We start from the raw sequence: 11,104 nt of genomic DNA on the forward strand, positions 1-11,104 counted from the left end.
TAAATACTAAAAAACAGTAGTTAGCATTGTATTTTAATTGCACGATTGTAAATATTCTTTTATTTGAAATAAATATAAAAAAACTATAAATGAAACAAATATAGAACTATCTAAAGAAGAAACTAGAAAGTAAAACAATTCGAATATATTTGTATTTTGTATTAGCATTATGTTTGAAAATTATTCAAATACATTTTTATTTGAATAATTATGAAACAAATCATTTGAATAATATTGTTTTCAAATTCTTCGAATTAATTTTTTATTTAAATAATAATATTTTCAAATTATTGGAAAACAATATACTTATTCAACTAATTATCTATATTCTAGATAATATTTTTTCTAACTCTGTTACAGACTAACATTGGTTTTATGTTTTTTTTTATATAAATTTTATTGTGTTATCCTTGTCATTAATAATCGGCAAGACACTAATGCGTTCAACACAATATTTAACAGGCTAAATATACTATTTATTGTTTGAGACACGTCATGTCAAAATACTATTTTTCTATTTGTATGGAATACCAGCAATATTTTTATATTTTTATAACATTGGTAGGGGCATCCAATCAAAAAAAAAAATATTGTGACCCTTTTGGAGGCCCCTATAAGTGTGTAACCCGGGGCGGACCATCTTCTCCGCCATCCTATATAGTTACGCCACTGAAAGTCATGTTTGTATAAGACAATAGATTGATATGTGTATTGTCTATACCGTATTTCTTTATAAATATATATATATGCAACAAGCCAATAGGTAATTATAATAAATATAATAAAGAAAAGAAACTAGATTGTTGTCATAAAATAATAATAGTGGACTGTATTAATGATATAACAATACATCACCTTTGAAACTAATAATAATAATGTGATTACAAATATTATAATATTGGGGAGTAGGCGCCCACCTACTATATAAATCAAATGTTATAATAATACTAAAAATTGAACCAATTAATGATAATACACGTACTACATAATAATAATAATGAAAAATGATAGTAATGTTGACTATAACAATAACAAAATTGATAACACAAAGATATAAAAAATATCGCGTATCACAGGTGATAACGCGTTACCGTGACCGTGCCGCCAACCGCACCATAGCCTCAAAATTGGATGGAATGTTGTTAACTGCCAGGACCCGCAAACCACGTGTAGAACGTCCAACACACTTCGCACCCGCGCGCGATTTATGATCACGAAGATGATATTAAAATTAAACAAAGTACCACGGACGATGGTGCCCGGTGCACCATAAAAAAAAAGGCACACTATAATATATTACTATCACAGCCCGCGCTAGTGTAGAATAAATATATATATGTATATGTGTGCGTCCGTGTGCACAAAAAAATGGTCTCAATTCCGCTACGTCGGAATTAACCGAATACCGTTTTCTACGGAATTGAGAACCAAAATCGCCCGCGTCACAAAATACGCATCGCCTCGAGTGGCCGCGCACCAAAAAAACACTATGCCACCGATGGCAAAATATATATATATATAACAAAGGCGATGACCGATGTCGGATTCGTAACGACACTTTTGACAGACTGGCCCAAGAGAGACGGCGCAACGGGGCACCGAGACAAACAGCGCAGGCGCACCAGCAACCGGATCAAATTTAATTAATTACCAATTAGCTGGCGCGCTCTGGCGATATCTAGTACGAACATCCTCCCGCCTTTTGAAAGGATGACTTTCAAAAAAAATACATATAAATATATAAAAACAAAAAAAATATATATATAATAATAATATAACAAGGAGACAAAAAAAAACAAAATAAAAAAATGATAAGGATATCGTCACTGGGTGCCTTTTAGGGTTTTGGATCAACCGGTAGTTTCACCAACTTGACCACAGGACGGGTCAGAGTTCCCTCCTGTGTTTTGACAGTCGCTACACGTACAATGTCATCTGCACCTGGATGCACCTGGGTGATTCGACCGATTTGCCAGGACATGGGTGGTCGTGATGGTGTGTTGATGACCACAAGATCTCCAACGGCTAAGTTTGGTGTCTGCTTGTACCATTTTTGTCTTCCTTGGAGGGTGTGTAAGTATTCGTTGCTCCAACGACGCCAGAAAGACTGATGAGCTTGGCGGAGTAATTGCCAACGATTTAGACGGTTAGTTGGAGTATCTACTACATTTTCTTCTGGCAGTGATAGTAGTGGTTGTCCAATTAGAAAATGACCGGGGGTCAACACCTCTAGGTCGTTTGGATCACTTGACAGCGGTAACATCGGCCGAGAGTTCAGCACGCCTTCGATCCGCGTTATGAGAGTTGTAAATTCTTCATTAGTGTATATCTGAGCACCGATCACCTTTTTCAAATGGGTTTTTGCGCTCTTTACGGCAGCTTCCCATATACCGCCGAAATGTGGGGCCCCCGGGGGATTAAAGTGCCACTTACAAGGTATACGACCATATAAAACATGCTGATTGGAAGCCTTGTCAAATAATTGCTTTAATTGTTTTGCTGCACCCACATAATTTGTGCCGCAATCTGTATACATGCTGTTGGGAATCCCACGCCGAGCAACAAATCTGTCCAATGCGGCGAGGAATGCGTCCGAGGATATGTCAGACACAGTCTCCAAATGCACAGCCTTTACTGACATGCATACGAATACTGCTAAATATATCTTATTGCTACGCGCACCGCGACGTCGACTCTCACGAACCATGAAAGGCCCGCCGTAATCCATCCCAACATCGAAAAATGGTCGGTTTGCAGTTAGTCTAACAGCTGGCAAATCCCCCATAAAAGGTTTTGGGTTCATACTCCTAAATTTAGTGCAAGGGATACATGAATAGGTGAAGTTACGAACGGCTGTTCGACCAGAAATAATCCAAAATTTTTGATGTATCATCGCAAGTACTAATCTTGATCCACCATGTAGCGAAATGTGATGATAGTGTCGAATGATAAGCTCCGTCAGATGAGTCTTTTGAGGCAGAAGGATTGGGTGTTTAGCATCTTCATCCAATAATGCACGTTTCAATCTTCCGCCGACCCGAATGATTCCCTTCTCATCGATAAAAGGAGCTAGCTGGGCTGTCGTTGTAGGAGTGATGGAATCTTGATTTTTTATCTGTTTGTGTAGACCCGATAGATGAGTCAGTTGCGTACATAAAATAGCAGCGCTCAATGCACGGTCGTACTCCATCCGAGTAATTGGTCCGCTGCTCTTCGGAATATGTCGACGACGGGCAAAGCGAAAACAATACGCTAACACACGTTGCATCTTTGTTAGCGTGGAAAAACGGCTGATCACCTCCGTAGGTTGAATATTGTCCTGAACATGAAAAACATTTTTAACTGAGGTTTTAACATCTGGAAGCTGTTCAATTGGAAACTCGTTCGGTATCAAACTTGGCCACTGATCGTTGGGATCTTGCAGAAACTCTGGACCATTTAAATGTAACCGATTGGTAAGAAGTTCCTCGGGTAACATACCTCGAGATGCAGGATCTGCTGGGTTTTCTGATGATCGTACATGAGACCATTCACAATGTGGCAGAAGTGAGTGAATTTTTGAAACTCGATTTGTAACGAATATTTTGAACTGTTTTTGATCCCCGTTAAGCCACGCCAATACAATGGTAGAATCGCTCCAAGCTCGAACACAATCTACCGTTACAATATCACGAAGCACGAAAAGTTGATGAGATAGTAATTGCGCAAGTAATAACGCAGCACACAACTCCAGTCGGGGTATTGTAAGTGATTCATCCGTTTGTGATGCTTTTAGAGGTGCGACTTTTGTTTTGCATGTAAGGAAATGCACCGTGACCTCATCTTGCACGTCGACGACTCTCAAGTATACCACAGCCGCATATCCCTTTTTTGACGCATCCGCAAAACCTAATAACTGGATGGCTTTTGATGAGCATACATCAATAAATTGAGAAAGCGATAATGAAGACAACGCAGGTAACTCCGTTGTAAAATTTTTCCATTTATTGATGATATCAGGCGAAGGCGACGTGTCCCAGTCTAATTTTTCTATCCATAACTCTTGCATAACGCACTTGGCCCAAAAAATCACGGGTCCCAACGTGCCAACTGGATCATATAGACGGGCAATTTCGGAAAGTATGGAGCGCTTAGTTGGGTTGACCTGGTTGATATTAATATGATAGCCTAAGGCATCCGAAGTAGTACTCCAATGCAGACCCAACACTTTTACGGATTGGTCATCTTTAAGTTCAAAAGATGGGTCCATTGCGCGATCTTCAGCAGCTATACCTTTTAATATTTCTTCACAATTGCTGGCCCATTTTCTTAAATTGAACCCTCCTTTACGTAATAAGGATATTACTTGACGTTGAAGCTCTAGCACTTCCCCTTTTGTATCAGCGCCTGCCACAATATCGTCAACATAGGTAGATGTAACTAACAGACCTTTTGCCAGAGGGAATTCAGTTCCGCAATCTGAGTCTAATTGGTGTAAACATCTGATTGCCAAATATGGGGCTGCATTGACACCATACGTAATTGTACATAATTCGTATTCTTTGACTTCCTCGATGGGCGAATTCCTCCAAAGTATATGCTGATACGCACAATCTGCATCATTGACTCGGATCTGCCTGTACATCTTCTCAATGTCGGCAATAAATAAATATTTATAAAAACGGCTTCGAAGTAGGATATCTGTAATATTACTCTGTAATTTTGGGCCGGTTGCCAAGCAGTCATTCAATGAAAACCCAGATGACGACTTGGCCGACGCATCAAAGACTACCCGAATTTTCATCTTGCCGTCTTCCCGTTTTACTACAGCGTGATGCGGGATAAAATATTTCCCTGGTCTTTCAGCGGCGCGCATGTGACCTAATGAAAGATATTCATTCATGAAACAACGATACGCGGAATATAATTCAGGATCCTTTGCTAAACGACGTTCAATGTTAAACAGCCGGTTTAATGCCATAGTACGCGAGGAACCAAGACCAGCTGGCGTAATCAACTGTTGCTTTGAATTACATTGAGCGTCGATTATAGATCGAAAAGGGAGAGCAACACAAAACCTGCCTGATGTGTCCCGTGACACTGTTTTACAAAACCACTCTTCGCATCGTTCATCTTCTGTTGTCGACTGTACTTGAACTGTCGGCTCTTCAATCCTCCAAAATTGTTGCAGCAATCCTTCCACAGGTGGCGTTGAAGTAATTGTTAATAATGTTGAAGACGATGGTGTGACATCTTGTAAAGGACCATTAATAACCCAACCGAGATGTGTATGCATTGCCGACGGAAGTCCAGGACTATTGATGATTTCAGCCTTCGAGAATAATAGCGTCGGATATACATCACAACCAATTAACATGTCAATAGGACCGGGACAATCAAAATTTGGATCCGCCAGCTTTAGATGTCCATAACGACGTCTCACAGCATTAGGTAATGGTTGACTAGGCATTAAACTAGTAATCTGCGAAATGACGACCACGTTGGTAACATTGAATCGTGGATACTCCGACAACGACGGGATGAAATCGCATTGAGTGACGCCCTTTAATCGAGTGATTAGTTGTTGCGAAAGCGCATAAACATCATTGCGGTTCTTGTGGCGTTTCAGTCCTAATTTAGTTGCACAACTTAATGTCATCGCCGACACTTGCGATCCGTTGTCCAGTAAAACTCGAATAGGATGTAACAGTCCAGCGTCATCTTGCACGCGAATAACAGCGGTACCCAACACCACAGTAGTGTCAGCAGATAGGTTGCCAGAAAAGCTTGCCGAACTGCCTGTCGATTTTTGGCTGGTTTTTTCGGTGTTGACGATAGCATTACCCGATTTTTCACTAGCATCAGCCGACTCCGAGGGTAAGTGTAGCATGGTATTGTGTCGACCTTCACATTTCTTACACGTGTATGTGGTTGTACATTTATTCGCCGTGTGTCCGGAAGCCAGACAAATAAAACACAAAGACTTATCGGTGACAAACTTTCTGCGATCTAATACTGGTTTTCTTTTAAAAACAAAGCAACGATAAAGCATATGATCGTGCTGACAACATAAACATTTCAACGACTTCGGCGAAGCTAACGTTGCGAATGAGGACTTACCAGACTTCACATTTTTAACCTTTTTTGAAATCTTATCCAACCTTTCTGGTTTATCAGTGCAAATGTTAATATTATCTAATATCTTACATCGCTCAGATACAAAATTTAATAAACCGTCCAAATTCGGTATGGCTGTCTGTGATATACTGGCTTCATATAACCGTCTAGTTTCAGCATCCAACACTCGTGCTCCCATATAAAATAACAAAAACCCTGAAATATCTTGTATACCGAGCGCCGTTATTGCTGCGACATTTTCACGGAATGTATTTAAAAACGCAGATAAAGACATAGCCGATTCCGTCTTAAGCGGACTGAACGAAAATAATTTATCTAAATGCGCGGTTGCCAACAAACGCGGATTTTCGTAACAATCGTGTAATGCCTTCCAAGCTATGTCGTAGTTATCCGAAGTCAACGGAACCGATTTTACTACAGTTAACGCCGGACCAGACAAACAAGATATCAAATAATGATACCGCTCGATATTTGATATTGATTTATTTTCATGTACTAACGATCGGAACATGTCGCGAAAATAACACCATTGAATTACGTCACCGTCAAATTTAGGTAACTCGATTTTAGGCAATGACATAGTGGTTCCGGCAAAACCACTACCGTTTTGAAGCGGCATTCGATCAGTAGTACTCGCTGCTAACCGTACTAATTCAGCGATCATTCGAATATGCCCACATAATTCCTCCACCTCCATTGTTATTAACAAATCTATGTCATTAAATTCGTCCTGTTGACCCAAATCCAACATAATGTTCAACACTTCTTGCTGCTGCGCTTCGAACTGATCGGCGTATTTATCCAGTGATAAATAACGCGCCATAAACGATGGTTGCTTTTCGACATCTGTTCGCGCCTCTTTTGCCAATGTATCTAACATGCGAATTTTTAGAAGCGTCATGTCACGCGAAGCACGTGAGCGTAACAATAAATTCGATTCCGGCGTCACCGAGGTAGTTTCCGATTTACGCTTTGGACGACCCATAATAAAACAAGAAGAATACAACGTAGGGAATGACAATTACAATAATAATAATAACAATATCAGTATTTTAGCAATATAAAATATATCTAATCCTATCCGGTTCGAAGGACCAAAAATGTATTGTCTATACCGTATTTCTTTATAAATATATATATATGCAACAAGCCAATAGGTAATTATAATAAATATAATAAAGAAAAGAAACTAGATTGTTGTCATAAAATAATAATAGTGGACTGTATTAATGATATAACAATACATCACCTTTGAAACTAATAATAATAATGTGATTACAAATATTATAATATTGGGGAGTAGGCGCCCACCTACTATATAAATCAAATGTTATAATAATACTAAAAATTGAACCAATTAATGATAATACACGTACTACATAATAATAATAATGAAAAATGATAGTAATGTTGACTATAACAATAACAAAATTGATAACACAAAGATATAAAAAATATCGCGTATCACAGGTGATAACGCGTTACCGTGACCGTGCCGCCAACCGCACCATAGCCTCAAAATTGGATGGAATGTTGTTAACTGCCAGGACCCGCAAACCACGTGTAGAACGTCCAACACACTTCGCACCCGCGCGCGATTTATGATCACGAAGATGATATTAAAATTAAACAAAGTACCACGGACGATGGTGCCCGGTGCACCATAAAAAAAAAGGCACACTATAATATATTACTATCACAGCCCGCGCTAGTGTAGAATAAATATATATATGTATATGTGTGCGTCCGTGTGCACAAAAAAATGGTCTCAATTCCGCTACGTCGGAATTAACCGAATACCGTTTTCTACGGAATTGAGAACCAAAATCGCCCGCGTCACAAAATACGCATCGCCTCGAGTGGCCGCGCACCAAAAAAACACTATGCCACCGATGGCAAAATATATATATATATAACAAAGGCGATGACCGATGTCGGATTCGTAACGACACTTTTGACAGACTGGCCCAAGAGAGACGGCGCAACGGGGCACCGAGACAAACAGCGCAGGCGCACCAGCAACCGGATCAAATTTAATTAATTACCAATTAGCTGGCGCGCTCTGGCGATATCTAGTACGAACAATATGTAAATAAAAATATTGTTCTTAATTTATATCCAATATTAAGACTCATATTCGCTACAAGTCTTAACAATAAAGTTTGAAACGATTAATATTTTTTATACATTTAATTTAATTTTAAAAGTAATTTAACAATTCTTGAAAGTAAAAGTTTTTGTATTTTTAACAGTGAATATTTTTCAATTAGAACGAAATCGAAAGAAAAAATATACGCGAGCTATCATCTAGTATCCGTTTTATAATATAATATAGTGGTATTATAAGTATTAACGTTGTTTATAGTTTTCTCAAGAACGTTGGCATGTACCTATTAAACGAATTATGGGTAATAATCTATACATCGCTTCGATCATGGGATGTGTCGAACAAAAAAATATTGAAGTACATTTAATATTTATCACTAAATAATAACAGTAAAAAAAAAAAAAACGAACTGCCAAATACGTTTAAAACAATACTACATAGAAATACATATAAATAAAATAATAAGAAAAAATAATAATAATAAAAAGCGTTTGCTCTGTTTGGAACTTGAAAATAATGATTACACTTATAAAATGTTTGCGAATGACACAAAATAAAATATAGGTTTTCGTGTACGATATATAAATATAGTATATATATTATTTATCAATCGTAAGTTATTATACGCGTCCGTATCACACCATAGAATATAATATTATTGTTTATGAATTATGTGCGACCGATGGCTTAAAAATAACGCACACCCGTGGTGGCCTGATCGCACGCTGCAAGGTTGATTAAGAGCCAGCCATTTAATAGTAGGTAATAATATATATGTACGAATGTATGTATAATGTATATATGTATATAGGTATACAGTTGTTTAATAGTTTCAGATATCTTATATATACCTGATATATGTATAGTGTATGTAACCAATTTATAATACCAATAAAGATAAAAAGCCTTTCGTTTCACCATTGACCAATATGTCCAAGTCCGAACCTTATAAAATATACATTCATTTGGTTTTCTACGTGTTACTCAAAACGTTAAATGACATTCTTTCGATTATCTCACCTGTTCACGCGATAGACCATAATATGGTCTAACTTGTATAATATACGATATGTATGTTTAATATTATATTATAACTTTAAAAATTAAACTAGTCTATACACAGTTAAAATATTTCAATATGAGCGAAGTGCATCCCTTAACAAACTGGTCACCTAAAAAAGAAATCAATTATGTCTGAAACCATTAATATTTGTTGTTGATAATACATATGTAATATTATTGTTCTATTAAGAATTGAATCATTGATACATTAGCTATAGTATGACTAAGTTTAAAGTCGTAAGAATTAAAATATACATATATATTTTTTTAATAAAAAATAACTGATACTACTCCATAATTTTAACTGCTATATTCCTATCAAACGTTTCACCAAATAACTTTAACTTCATGATGTATACAACTATTTTGAGTACAAATATGTATTACAATATAATATATAAGCAAGTAAAAGTATCTCGTAAAAATTGTTACTTTGGAATAATGAGATAAGAAATTATAACACATTTCTGTGAAAAAAAATCAAAGGTAGTCATATATTTCATATATGATAACATTATTTATTTTTCTCGCATTCTTTTCTAGAAAACGATTTATAGTTAAATAAAATAAAAAAAATACATGTATCAATGTCCAATTGTAACCTATTAAATTAATATAATATAATAGCTAATGTATGAGATATATATATATGATACAGGGATCACTAATTAATATTATTTTAGTAATTTTGGGAATTTGAGGGAAAATGATCGAAATGAAATGTACGTAAATGTGTAAATGTTTATCTGAAAAGAAAGTAACGGTAAAATTAAAAACTAAAACAAAATTAAAAAGATTAATTTAATTCATCATTAAAAATAATAATTAAAAAAATACATTTCTTGTCTTAGAGCCAAATCAACTTAGCTCAAGTCCGACCATTTGAAGAAATGATGATCCCTGCCTGATATAATATAATATTATAACAGTGGGCGAATAATATTTTCTTATACATCGTTGAATAAACTTCAACTGTCTTTGAGTGATCAATATACCATTAGATTTAGTCATAAATAATTAAAATAAATTATTATAATATTGTTAATTGTAAGGTGGCAACATTATTTTTAAAAATGTATTCACTTTAATAAGTCTTAAGAAATTATTAGAAAATTAATTGTTTCAGTATAATTAACGGCTGTAGTATAGATCTAAATGAATCGAAATAACGAAAGTGTATTGAAATTCGTTTATGAATCGTACTCATAACTATTGTATACGAATCACGCGAGTTGTGACAAAAAAAAGTAAATCTAACTTGTTCGTCATTTGTCCGTCGTATGTTGCAGTCTGACTCGGGTCCCCGAGTTTGACGGAACGCGAGCAGCCGGCAGCACACGCCTTGTGCTACTGAATTCGTGACAGCGCCTCCGGACTGTTGTAACTTACTGAATTTTTCGGCGTTAAGTTTAAGATAATAACTAATAGCGTGATGGTACCTTAAACTCGAAATCTCTTTGACGCGGAACGGTTGTAGTCTCGCAATGACTTTTGCGCGCCTTATCAAACTAAAACCACTAAAACCACGGTTTGGAACTCGAGCGTAAATAAATGTGTGTGTGTGAGCGTGGAAGGAAAAATATCAATAGTATTTCTGTTCGCCCGACCTAGCCCAATGCGTAGTAATGATACGAAAATCGTCACGAACGATCCAACACATCACACGATGATATTGTAGTGTATATATATATATTATACGCGAGCACTCGGCATTCCACTAATAATAAGAGCTGTTCACAATCATCGTTACAGCGTGCAAATTGATAATTAGACGTTCGGACTCGTATATATAATAATAATAATACGACATGGACACGC

The 11,104-nt window shown here is 36.6% G+C and overlaps 1 protein-coding gene across 1 annotated transcript; it reads right to left on the reverse strand.

Moving 5' to 3' along the window:
• Nucleotides 1-1,837: 1,837 nt before the first annotated feature.
• LOC132926528 (uncharacterized) lies at nucleotides 1,838-7,102 on the reverse strand. Its single transcript, XM_060990890.1, has one exon. It carries the CDS (start codon nucleotides 7,100-7,102, stop codon nucleotides 1,838-1,840), a length of 5,265 nt encoding a protein of 1,754 aa, XP_060846873.1.
• Nucleotides 7,103-11,104: the final 4,002 nt, after the last annotated feature.

The sequence above is a fragment of the Rhopalosiphum padi genome, chromosome 1, assembly GCF_020882245.1.
Source record: "Rhopalosiphum padi isolate XX-2018 chromosome 1, ASM2088224v1, whole genome shotgun sequence".
NCBI lineage: Eukaryota > Metazoa > Arthropoda > Insecta > Hemiptera > Aphididae > Rhopalosiphum > Rhopalosiphum padi.

Excerpts from the sequence above, each read along its gene's own strand:
- LOC132926528 (XM_060990890.1), bottom strand. The coding sequence starts at position 7,102 with ATGGGTCGTCCAAAGCGTAAATCGGAAACTACCTCGGTGACGCCGGAA.